The sequence below is a fragment of the Dromiciops gliroides genome, chromosome 1 (genome assembly GCF_019393635.1).
Source record: "Dromiciops gliroides isolate mDroGli1 chromosome 1, mDroGli1.pri, whole genome shotgun sequence".
Taxonomy (NCBI): Eukaryota; Metazoa; Chordata; class Mammalia; order Microbiotheria; family Microbiotheriidae; genus Dromiciops; species Dromiciops gliroides.
The window spans coordinates 28,218,983-28,231,151 of NC_057861.1; the positions used below are offsets into that span (position 1 = coordinate 28,218,983).

At 48.6% G+C, this 12,169-nt stretch overlaps 1 protein-coding gene across 1 annotated transcript in view; it reads right to left on the reverse strand.

Annotated features, from left to right (window-relative positions):
- Positions 1-255: 255 nt before the first annotated feature.
- Positions 256-12,169, reverse strand: part of ALDH2 (aldehyde dehydrogenase 2 family member) — a 29,261-nt gene continuing 17,347 nt past the window's right edge. Inside the window, exons 4-13 of the mRNA XM_043970203.1 lie at positions 12,083-12,162; positions 10,771-10,882; positions 7,395-7,523; positions 6,709-6,822; positions 4,548-4,650; positions 3,950-4,134; positions 3,388-3,552; positions 2,905-3,062; positions 2,123-2,237; positions 256-603 (exon numbers count right to left, since the gene is read on the reverse strand). Coding sequence (XP_043826138.1) covers positions 571-603; positions 2,123-2,237; positions 2,905-3,062; positions 3,388-3,552; positions 3,950-4,134; positions 4,548-4,650; positions 6,709-6,822; positions 7,395-7,523; positions 10,771-10,882; positions 12,083-12,162 — 1,194 coding nt within the window. The 3' untranslated portion in view covers positions 256-570. The remainder of the gene's footprint in view (positions 604-2,122; positions 2,238-2,904; positions 3,063-3,387; positions 3,553-3,949; positions 4,135-4,547; positions 4,651-6,708; positions 6,823-7,394; positions 7,524-10,770; positions 10,883-12,082; positions 12,163-12,169) is intronic.

Consider the following 12,169-nt stretch of genomic DNA (forward strand, 5'->3'; position numbering starts at 1 on the left):
GGAGAGGGAGGGAGAAAAAGAGAAAGAAGTGAGGTGAGGCAGTGGCATACTCTCTAGAAACCACAGCTAGTAAGTACAGGTTGAATGGATGAGCTAGCCCAAAGAATGTGGTCCCATGCCAAACCTAGGGTGTACTGAGATTTACACGATGCTTTAAGGGTTCTAAAGCACTTCACAAGTTATCTCACCATGTACATACACACATGCCGCATAAGACATTGGGTCTTCTAACAAAGAATAAATTATACAAGAAGCAAAGGTATCAAGGTTTTTAATAAGGTTTAGCCCTAAAGCAAAAAAAAAAAAAAAGGTGTCAAAAATTGCTGACAAAAATGTTAACCAACATATTAAAATGTCTTGGGTATAAAAAAGTGACCCATCGCTTTTAACGTTGTTGCAGTTAAAAAAAAAAAAAAGATTTTCCCCTCACCACAGAACCCTTTCATTCCACAAGGTTTTTTGATTGTTTCTCTAAAGAGACACTAGTGAACAAGGGGGCCTCTTCTTGGTCCAGGTTCTAATCCCCAAACTTCAACTGTGGCCATGGTGGGGGAAGTCCCACATTCTTCTCTATGAATTCTTCTGAGGAACTTTGACCGTGACCTGTAAGAGAACTCAGAGTCAGGAAGGTTCAAAAAGAGAGAATGTGTAATAATGTCTAATCTTGACCCTAGAGAGGAGATAAGGAGAGACACCTCCCTTCTTTCCTGAGGAGAAGTGGGAAGGAGGTTGGTCTCATGGTGTGGAATACTGTACATGCTGCCAAGATGGATGATTTTGCTCAACTATTTAAATTTTTTTTTTTTTTGCGGGGCAATAGGGGTTAAGTGACTTGCCCAGGGTCACACAGCTAGTAAGTGTCTGAGGCCAGATTTTAACTCAGGTCCTCTTGATTCCAGGGCCGGTACTCTATCCACTACACCACCTAGCTGCCCCTTCAACAATTTTTTTTTTAATAACAAGGGACACAATTGGGTAGGTATGCCACGTGGAAATGACTTGTGTAAAAACAAAAGACATCAATAGAACTTTCTTGGAATATGGTGTTAAATACTAAATTTTGCTGTTCCCTAGAATAACACCAGTTTCAAAAGCCTCTCCAACCAAAGATATACTTATTGTCACTATAGTATTAAGAGCGAATTTGAATGCTGTAGAAATGGACATTTTTAACTGTTGGTTTGAAGAGACTATTCAGTGATGGTTTGAAAGAGGAGGGAGAGAGGCCTTCTACCTTGATAGAACTGTTTTAATCTTTATCTTGTAAAGAGAATAAAAAGAATTCTTAAGAAGAGACTTTGCTTAGTTACTGAATGAACCATGTTCTCAGAAACGAAAGGACATTCTCTGCAGCTATAGTAAAGATTTGAGGCGGTTCTGTGATCTTTTGAACAGTTGTAATATCGTAAATATTTTGCCATTAACAAACCGTATAATCTGTAACTTTTAATGGAGCTAATTCTAGGAGATTAGGAGCTTTGATATTTATAGATAAGCAACCATTTATGGGAAAAGGTTTCTCTAGTTCATTAATTAATATCTAATAAACTGGGGCAGAGGCTATAAGTCAACTAATTAGTGAAAAATATCCAAACATGCTCCTGGATTATACTAGAGCTCAGGATGATGAGAAAAAACAGGTCAAAGAGCTGACTGGACAGGGGACTGACAAGTAAGGTACCCATTAACTAGGGAATACACAGCTATCAAATTGTGGCATATATGTGGTATAATGGAAGTTTACTGTAGTGTAAGGAATGAAAAATACAAAGGCTTCAGAGAAACATGGAAACAGTTGCTTGAACCGATTTAGGGGGAATTAAGCAGAACCAAGAGAATGACATACAGAATGGCTACAACAACATCAAACAAACCAACACTCAAAAGGTAGCCAAACTCTTTTGAGTCATTATAAAAACAGATAGTAAAATCTACCTCCCTCCTGGGTACAGAAGGGATTCTACATTGGTGAACTGCTGCCTAGTTTTTCATCTTTGTATCCCTAGCATCATGCTCAGCACTTAACAGGAGTTTAATAATTACTTAATGAATGGAACTGAATATGACAAAGGTAAAATATTCTTGGTAAACTGCCCTCCTAGAGATTAGCCCCAGTACTCACAGTTTTCACTTCTGTGTATGCCTGTAGACCATACTCGCCCAGCTCTCGCCCATTCCCAGACATCTTGTAACCTCCAAATGGTGATTGCGCCCCAAATACATCATAGCAATTTATCCTGCAATTCAGAAATTTAGCAATTTATTTGTTTGTTTTGGTTTGGTTTTATGGGGCAATGAGGGTTAAGTGACTTGCCCAGGGTCACACAGCTAGTGTCAAGTGCCTGAGGCCAGATTTGAACTCTTAATCCAGGGCCAGTGATTTATCCACTTCAGCCACCTAGCTGCCCTGAAATTTAGCAATTTAGAACAAGATTTCAAAAACAGTTCCCAGGGGAAGCTTCTCCCCTAATCTCCATTCCAAGGGGTGTTGTTTGTGGTTTTTTGAGGGGAAATTTTTTCTTTTTTAAAAAATTAAATTGTTCTCAATGAAAATCCATCTTTCCTCTCTCCCACCTCCGTTGAAAAAGAAAAGCAAAACCTTTGTAACAAATATGCATAGTCAATCAAAATACGTTCCCACATTGGCCACATCCAAAAACCACGTCTCAGCCAGCACCCTGAAACTACGCTCTCCATCAGGAGGTAGCACGCACATTCCATCAAGAGTCCCCCAGAATTGTGGTTGGTCACTGACTTGATCAGAGTTCTAAGGTCTCTCCCAGTTGTTGGTCTTACAATATTGCTGCTGCCCAAGGGCAGGGACTACTCTGCTTGTGAGCCAGGCACTAGAAGGTGCTCCAACAATGTATGCTGGGTAGATCCTGTTGGGGGTCAGCTCCTTACCACACTGTGCCAGCCTGCAGTGCCTGGGAGAGATAATTGGCCTTGTCCAGGTCTCTTGTGAAGACTGCTGCGGCCAGCCCATACTTGGAATCGTTGGCTCTCTCCACCACCTCTTCGATGGTCTTAAACTTCATAATCTGCATCACTGGCCCAAAGATCTGTGGGGCAGAGAGAGTGGCTAGCCACTCCACTGTGGGGCTGCTCCTACTGTATGCAAGTTTTTCCTGGCACCTAGCTGAAATCTGCCTCTCTGAAAAGTCTACCCACTGTGCCTGGTCCTGCTCTCTGGGCCCAAGCAGAACAAGGTCCCCCTTGCTCCCCTTGACAAGGCCTCTCCTTACTTCAGCAACGCCCCATCCACCCAAGCTTCCCCCCTCCGGGCTCCACATTCAACCCAAGATGAGCCAAGTGGTCCAAATGCTCAACTGAGACCTCTCTCTTCCCTCTTTCGGGACAAAGCAGCCAGGGGGCCGTGGTGCTCACCTCCTCGGAGGCGATGGTCATGTTATCCTGCACATCCGCAAAGACGGTGGGCTGAATGAAGAAGCCCTGGTCGGCAGCAGGCCCCCCTCCACACAGCAGCTTGGCTCCCTGCTCTTTCCCTGACTTGATGTAGCCAAGAATCTTCTTAAACTGTTGTTCATCTACCTGTGGAGGGAGGAGCGCAGCTTGACCCGGCTCCCTGCGTCTGGGCTGGGCTGTCAGAGGAAACTGGGCTTCATTTCAGACTAAACTGGGAGCCCCTCAAGGGCAGGGACCGTCTCCTGCCTCTTTTTGTATTCCCAATTTAGCACAACGCCTGGCACATAGTAGGTGCTTAATTAAATGCCAGCTGACCACTTATGGAATACAACACGCACAGACAAAAGGAAACACAAACTAAAGAGAGCCAGCCTCCGGGAAGGGGCCACTTTTTGTATTCCCATGTCCCAGGCCCCCAGGGTTAAGTGAGCACAGACACAGACACAGACACAGACACAGACACAGACACTGACACTGACACACAGACACACCCTTTCCCCCAAGGACAGACTGCCCCTCCCACCTGAGGCCCCTGCTCCGTGCGGCTGTCAAAGGGGTTCCCCACCACCCGGGACTTGGCCCGGGCCACACTCTTCTCCACAAACTGGGGGTAGATGTCTTCTTGCACGAAAGTCCGGGAGCCAGCACAGCAGCACTGGCCCTGGTTGAAGAACAGAGCAAAGTGGGCCTGCTCCACAGCCCAGTCCACTGTTGGGGAGGAAGGCAGGACATGGGTGAGATCTCCCAGCTCCTCAGCCAGAGAGCAGGGCATCAGTGTGAGGGGCAGAGCTAGTCTTGAGGGCTCAGGCAGGAAGAGCCAGAGGGGCAGAGCTCTGGCCTGACTCTAGACTCTGGGCAATTTAATTCAACTCACATGTATTCCTTTTTTTTGAGGCAAGTGGGGTCAAATGACTTGCCCAGGGTCACACAGCTAGTAATTGTCAAGTGTCTGAGACCAGATTTGAACTCAGGTCTTCCTGAATCCAGGGCTGGTGTTTTATCCACTGCACCACCTAGCTGCCCCACAGATCAGGTTTTTAAAAGCTGTGTAGCACAGCCTTGTGTGCTGGAGACATGAGCACCTCCCCTCTCCACCCCGCCCACCTCCCAAGAGGGCTTACTGTCGGCATCCGACATGATGATGTTGGGGCTCTTGCCGCCCAGCTCCAGGGTCACTCTCTTTAGGTTGCTGCTCCCCGCAGCCACCTGGATGCGGCTCCCGACCTGCGCAGAGAAAAGAGACTTTAGAAGCGCTGAGTGAAGGCCGCTGCTGGATTCACCGCAGCGGAACAGGGTTTGAATTCTCTGGGCCACCAGCTTCCCATGGGACCCTGGGCCAGTGACTTCACAGCTCTGTGCCTCAGTTTCCTCACCTGTAAAGTCGGGTTGGACCAGATGGTCTCTGAGCTCCCTGGCAACAGTCAAACTGGGACTCTATGAGTTAAGGAAAGTCAGACTCCTTGCTTCCCCCCTCCTCGCTGAAACCCCTCTCCCTTCCCTGACAGGTTTCCAAAGGGAGGGATTCAATCAGTGTCACAGATTCCAGGGCACTGTTTAGTCAGACAGCCCTTAGGAAATAGCTAACATAACAATAGCTAGCATTTATACAGCACCTACTATGTGCCAGGCACTGGGCTAAGTGCTGACATTTCTACACCAGTAATAACAATAGCTAACATTTACACAGCACCTACTAAGTGCCAGGCACTGGGCTAAGTGCTGACATTTCTACACCAATAATAACAATAGCTAATGTTTACACAGCACCTACTATGTGCCAGGCACTGGGCTAAGTGCTGACATTTCTACACCAGTAACAATAATAGCTAACATTTACACAGCACCTACTATGTGCCAGGCACTAGGCTAAGTACTGACATTTCTATGCTAATAATGATAGCTAACATTTATAAAGCACCTACTATGTGCCACCCACTGTGCTAAGCACTTTACAATTGTTATCTCATTTGATCCTCCCAACAACCCTGGGAGGTAGGTGCTCTTATTGATCGCCATTTTGAGGAAACTGAAGTAGATAGCAGTAAAGTGACTTGCCCAGGGTCACATAGATGCTGCTGCTGCTAACATTTCTATAGCATTTACTATGTGCCAGGCACCGTGCTAAAAATTTTACAGAGATGTGCTTCATAAGCAGTCTTGGTAAATATATTAAATGAAATTCAGCCCCGGAGGTCTCCCCCAGCCAACCCCCATGCTAACAGCTGGCTACCCAATTATTTCATGGAGCTGAAGAGAAAAAAAAAAAAAAAAGTGGACACAGTTGTGGGAAATCCTGCTTGCCCTGCAGCATCGAAGGCCACGCTGAGAACTGACAGCACGGACTGCTGGTGGACAAGACCAGCTCCATTTTGAGACTTCCCCCAGCTCTGCTGGGGTGGCCCTCCCACCTACCTGAGGAGCTGCCTCTAAGGTACAATGAACAAGGCACCTTAGAGGTTGGGACCTGGACAGTGTGTGTCCAAGCATCCAGGTCATACTGTTCCTCTAGCTCTTGGGATGTCAATGCCAGCCCTACCTGCCACGTTTTCCATCCCTTTTCTCCCCCAATGTTTTTCAGCTCCCTGTGTGTGGTCTTCCCTCATTAGAAGTAAGCTCCTTGGGGGCGGCTAGGTGGCACAGTGGATAAAGCACCGGCCCTGGATTCAGGAGGACCTGAGTTCAAATCCGGCCTCAGACACTTGCCACTTACTAGCTGTGTGACCCTGGGCAAGTCACTTAACCCCCATTGCCCCGCAAAAAACAAAACAAAACAAAACAAACAAAAAAAAAAAGAAGTAAGCTCCTTGGGGCAGCGAGATGGTGCAGTGGATAGAGCACCGGCCCTGGATTCAGAAGCACCTGAGTTCAAATCCGGCCTCAGACACTTGACACTTACTAGCTGTGTGACCCTGGGCAAGTCACTTAACCCTAACTGCCTCACCAAAAAAAAAAAGAAGAAGAAGAAGTAAGCTCCCTGAGGGCAGCTTTCTGTCTTTCTGCTTGTATCTGTGTTCCCAGGGCCTAGCATAGTCCCCCTTCACAGTAGGTGTTTAATAAATGCTTATTGCCTGCCAACCTCCAAAATCACTATGGCATGACTTGAATTCAAGTCCTCTCCATCTATCACTGTAAGAAATGGTCTGAAGCAGCAGCTTCTTGAAGGAGGCTCCTCACCCCAGGTGTTACCCAGAAGCCTCTGTCCTAAGCCCCCCCCCCCCCAAGAAGGGCAGGCCATTTTATTAGGAGCCAAACCTGCCCTCTCCTCGTCCCCGGGGCTCTTACCTCAGTGGAGCCAGTGAACGCCACCTTGTCCACATCCATGTGGGAAGCGAGGGCAGCGCCTGCTGTTGGGCCATATCCCGGGATGATGTTGACCACTCCAGGGGGGAAGCCAGCCTGTGTGTAAACAGCCAAGGGCACGGCCTGGGTTATCTCTCTGTGCCAGAGGAAGAAGGGGTTGGGGGTCCCCTGCCAGAGGCCTCTCCCCTCTTCTTGGAGGGGCAAAAGCCAACAGGGCACAGGATACCCCGGGGCAGGGCGAGAGTGTGTCTCAACTTGTCTGTCAACTAGGCATCCTATGGCTGGGCCCTGGCGGGGTCTCAGGGACCCTAAATCCGGAGCTGTAAAGGCCCCCCTGAGGGATTCTAAGGGTCAGGTACAAAGCAGGGGCTTAATAAATGTTTGTGAATGAATTCCTTCCACTCCCCTCTCAGATTGCTGCCTGTGGCTCAGGGAGAGACCAACAGGAAAGGAAGGGAAGGGGAGTGGAGGAAAGCCAACAAGCATATATGAAGTGCTTCCTGCATACCCTCCGACGGGGCAAGATAACACAGCCCACAGCAGTGGACAAACAAGGCACAGAAGAAAGAAGGTGATCTCAATGGACGCGAATAATTCAGTGACGATGGTAAAAGTAGGGGATGATGGTCCGGAGGAGAGAAAGAGCAAACAAGAGCCGAGTCACTCACCTCCTTGATTAGGTTGGCCACATAGAGGGCAGTCAGGGGGGTCTGCTCAGCCACCTTCATCACCACCACGTTTCCTGTGGCCAGGGCCGGTCCCAGTTTCCAGGCCTGCATCAGCAGTGGGAAGTTCCACTAGAAGAGACATTGTTCAGTCATTTCTCAGTCATGCCCGACTCTCTGTGGTCCCATTTGGGGTTTTCTTGGTAAAGATATTGCAGTGGTTGGCCATTTCCTTCTCCAGCTCACTTTACAATGAGGAAACTGAGGTAAACAGGGTGAAGTGTTGCCCAGGGTCACCCAGCTGGTGTCTGAGGTCAGATTTGAACTCAGATCCTCCTGACTCCAGGCTCAGCTCTCTATCCACTGTGCCAAAATACCAATTATTTATATATTGTCTCCCCTATTAGAATCAAAGCTCTCTGAGGGCAGATACTGTTTTTGGTCCTCCCCACCCCAAACAATGCTTTGTATACGCCTGGGATAAAGTAAGTGTTCTTTTTCTTTCTTTCTTTCTTTCTTTTTTTTTTGCAGGGCAATGGGGGTTAAGTGACTTGTCCAGGGTCACACAGCTAGTAAGTGTCAAATGTCTGAGGCTGGATTTGAACTCAGGTCCTCCTGAATCCAAGGCCGGTGCTTTATCCACTGCGCCACCTAGCTGCCCCTAAAGTAAGTGTTAATGAATGTTTGTCAATCAACTGATCTCTGGAGTGGGAAGATTAACCACTGAGTACACGAGACCCATGATCATCCTATGAATCCCAGAGGTCAGAGATCGGTCCTTCTGTTGGTATCAGTACTCTCCCTGACAAAGCCAGGAGCCAGGCCCCCCGCCCTGTGAAGGACTCCAAATATCCAGGCTCCTCTGGGCTGGCCGCCCTTCGGAGAGAGCCGACCTCCTGCCTAAGGCTGTCCTGCAGGCTTTCACCAAAGGGATCATGTTACAAGACTGACCCAGGAGATACAATAAGGCATGAGAAAAGCCCCAAGTCTGGTCAGGAGAGAACCACTAGCACTTTTCCATCCCATTCTGCAGAGGGATAGAAAACCTCTCAGCACCAAAGAGAGAGGGGCAGAGTGAAGGGAGAGCCAGGACAGGAGGCAGGGGTGGCCTGGCACGAGGGACGGTGCCCACAGGGCTGCTCTCAGCCTCCCCGGAGCTGGGGACACTCTAGCGTTACGCCAAGTTCTTCTGCCAACTGGGAGGGATTCCTTTCAGAGAACCTATGAACCCTGTAGTACCCAGACGACCGGCCTGAAGGTGAGGTGTCTGATGGCTGGGCAAATGGTCTTTGGGAGACGCCACGTCTGAAAAAGCAGGATAGCCTACAAACAGCCTGGCAGCAGCTCCTCTGCCTCATCTAGGCAGGGCCAGACCAGTCAAACATGTATTAGGCCCTTACTGCGTGCTAGGCCCTAGTTAAGTAAGTGCTGGGGATATGAGGAGGGGCCAAGTGTCCTTGTTCTCAGGGAGCTCACAGGCTCATGGGAAATAACACAGAGAAAATATGTCACTATATACATGTATTTATACACACATAGAGAGGAAGAGACATAGGAAGGAGAGAGAGAAGAGAAGAGAAGAAAAGAGAGAGAAAGTGGAGAAAGACAGAGAGGAGAGAGAAAGAGAAGAGAGATACAGAAAGAAATAAGAGATAGAGAGAGAAGAGAGGGAGGAGAGAGATAAAGAGAGAGGAGAGAAAGAAGAGAGAGAAAGAGAGAGAGAAAGAAAAAGAAGATAAAGAGTGAGAGAAGAAAGGGACGAGAGAGATAAAGAGAAAAGAGAAGAGAAAGACAGGGGAGACAGAAAGAGATGAGAGATAAAGAGGAGGAGAGAGAGACAGACACAGAGACAGAGACAGACAGAATGAGAATAACAGGGAGGGCACCTCTGAGAACAGGCACTAGCTTCAAGAGGCCTGGGAAGGCTTCCTGCAGAAGGCGGGCACTCTTGGCACAGCACGGCCAATGAAAAGGCACAGAATCAGGACATGTCTTGTTTGTGGGCCAGCCAGGCAGCCGGTGCCACTGGCCCTAAGAGGACATGTTGTGGGGTGAGGTGTGAGAACTAGAAAGGAAGCAGGAGGCCGTCAGGAAGGGCTCTGGAGGCCAAACAGGACATTCTGTAATTGTTCCAAGGGGCACGAGGGAGCCACTGGAGGTTACTGAGTGGGAGGGGGACATGATCAGGCCTGCACTTTTGCGGCTGAATGGAGGATGGGTTTGAACAGGAAGAGGCCTGAGGTGGGCAGACCCCCCAGCAGCCACTGCTGTAGTCCAGGGGTGAGGGATGAGGGCCTGCACCAGGAGGTGGCAGGGTCAGAGGACAGAAAGGGGTGCATTCAAGAGACATTGCAGATGTAGAATCAACAGGCCTTGGCAACAGCTTGGGTGGGGGGGAGAGAAAACAAGGAATTGAAGATGACACTCAGGAGCCGGGGGCTGGGAGGGTGGTGCTACCCTCTTCAGTGAAAGGGAAGTTTGAAAGGGGGTTTGGGGGGAAGACAAGGAGCTGCTGCTATGTGCCCAGGCCCTGGGGACACAACAACAAAATTTTAAAACAGCCCCTCCCCTCAAGAGGATTCTAGTGTCCTGGAAGGAAGCAGCACATACATGGGTGATGGAGCTGAGCAGGGACCTGCTGACTCCCCAAGGGAGCAGGAAAGACTCTATAAGGGAGATGGTGCCAAATAAAAAATTAGTCCCTTCAAAATGAAGGGCTAGAGACTAGACTTGTGATTTCCTCTGGAGTTAGAAGCTCCCTCTGCCCGGTGCAGATGGGCACCTTCTCTGGGCTTGGAGTCTTACAGAGAGGCCCGGGGCACTAAGGGCTTAGCTATCTTGTTCAAGCTTGCACACAGCCGGTATTTTTCAGAGGCAAGATTTAAACTCAGATCTGGAGAGCTCTGAGAGCAGCTCTCTATGTCCTGTGCAATCGTGTATTTCACACATTCAAAATATACACAAAATAAACACCAGGTAACTTCAGGGAGAGACCCTGAAAATAGCCTTTAAACAAAAAAGAAGCAGCAGCACTTTTTTCAATTGTGTACAGAGCAGCCCAGAGAGGGAAGGGATGTGGACGACAGACAGATAAGTTATCCATCACCAGACCTATCCTTGAAGCCTTTCTAGGCTGACAGGACCTCCAGCCAACGGCACCATCTTGGAGCCACATCCTTGAAGCCACAATGAAACATTGGAGGATGAGCCTTTTCAATGACAGCCACAGCTGTGGGCGACCCCACGGAGTCTTGCCTCTGGGAGCAATGGGATTGTGAGGTTTTTCTGCCCCGTTCCAGGGCACACAGGCCAACATTCAGGATTTGTGGGGAGAGACGTGGGGGGAAAAGGGAATGGGGAAGGGGGAGATGTCACTTACTGGGATGATCTGGGCACACACCCCGACAGGCTCATGGCGTGTATAGCTGAAAAAATCTCCATCGATGGGGATAGTCTTCCCATGGTACTTGTCAGCCCAGCCTGCGTAATACCTGAAAATACCGGTGGGTTTAGCTAATGGATCATAGGAAAGCCTTCTAAAGCCCTGCATAAAGGGGAGCAATCAGGTTTAATCCCCCCTTTCTCAAAGAGACTTCCTCTTTGGCTCACTCCCAGGAGAAATAGCAGCAAGTGCTGAAGACTTGGCTGGAAGAGCCTGGCTCTGGGGGAGATGGGCCAAGCTCCTGAACCGCCCACAGCTCCTAGGAACGCAAAGGTGAACGCAGCACAGCCTTAGATGGTCCAAAACAACATTCCCTACCGTCCTGGAGCTTACAGTCTAGTGGGGGAGGTCAAGGAAAGAAATAAGTATGTATGCAAACTGAACTTGGAGCAAACTTTTTGTTTGGGATAAGGAGGGTAGAGACTGGGGAGTCCATAGGTGTAGGGACTGCTGGATATGGAGATCCACTGATGGAGATCACAACTCCTTTGTAAGCTTTAGTCATGTGAGTGTTTCCTTTGGCACTGAAAGGTTAAGGGACTTACCCAAGGTCTCACAGCTATAAAATTCTAGACGTAGGACTTGAACCCAAGGCTTGCTGACTCCATACCTCAATTCACTAACACTATACTATCTGTCATTCATACTGTAGAGTTATGTTCATAGACAGGAGCAAAGCTGGTTTCATTCTTTCTATCTCCAGGGTCTAGCAAACAGTAGGCATTTAATCAATGCTTGCTTACTGATAAGGGATAGGAGAGAGAAGGAGAAAGAGAGGGGAGAGAGAGAGGAGGAGAGAACAGGGGGAGGGGGAGACAGAGAGAGAAGAGGGGGGTAGAAACAGAGAGAGACAGGGGCAGGGAGAACAGAAAGGGGATGGAGGGAGAGAGGGAGAGAGAGAGAAAGAAACAGAGAGAGAAGGATAGAGAGGATAGAAGAGAGGGGAGAGACAGAGAGTAGAAGGAGGGCATTTATTTATTTACATGTACACATGCATCTACATATGAGCCCATAAATGTGCACATATAAAGACACACATACATGTTGGCATGTGTAGCTATACCTATACACACATGGGGACTTATGTGCACACATACGATTTTCAATAACTCCTGAAGAGTAACACAGCACATCCATCCATCCATCCATCCTCCCCAGACCCCGGGCTTTTATAAAAGGCTCCATCTCGTTCTCCCTGGGACCCTCCCTCAGCGCTAGAAGCACAAACACAAGAGTCACAAGCACCTACCGAAGGCATTTGAGAACCATGTCCAAATCCACAAGGTAGGAGATGGCGTAGGGTTTGCCGTTGTCCAAGGTCTCCAGGGTCTGAGAA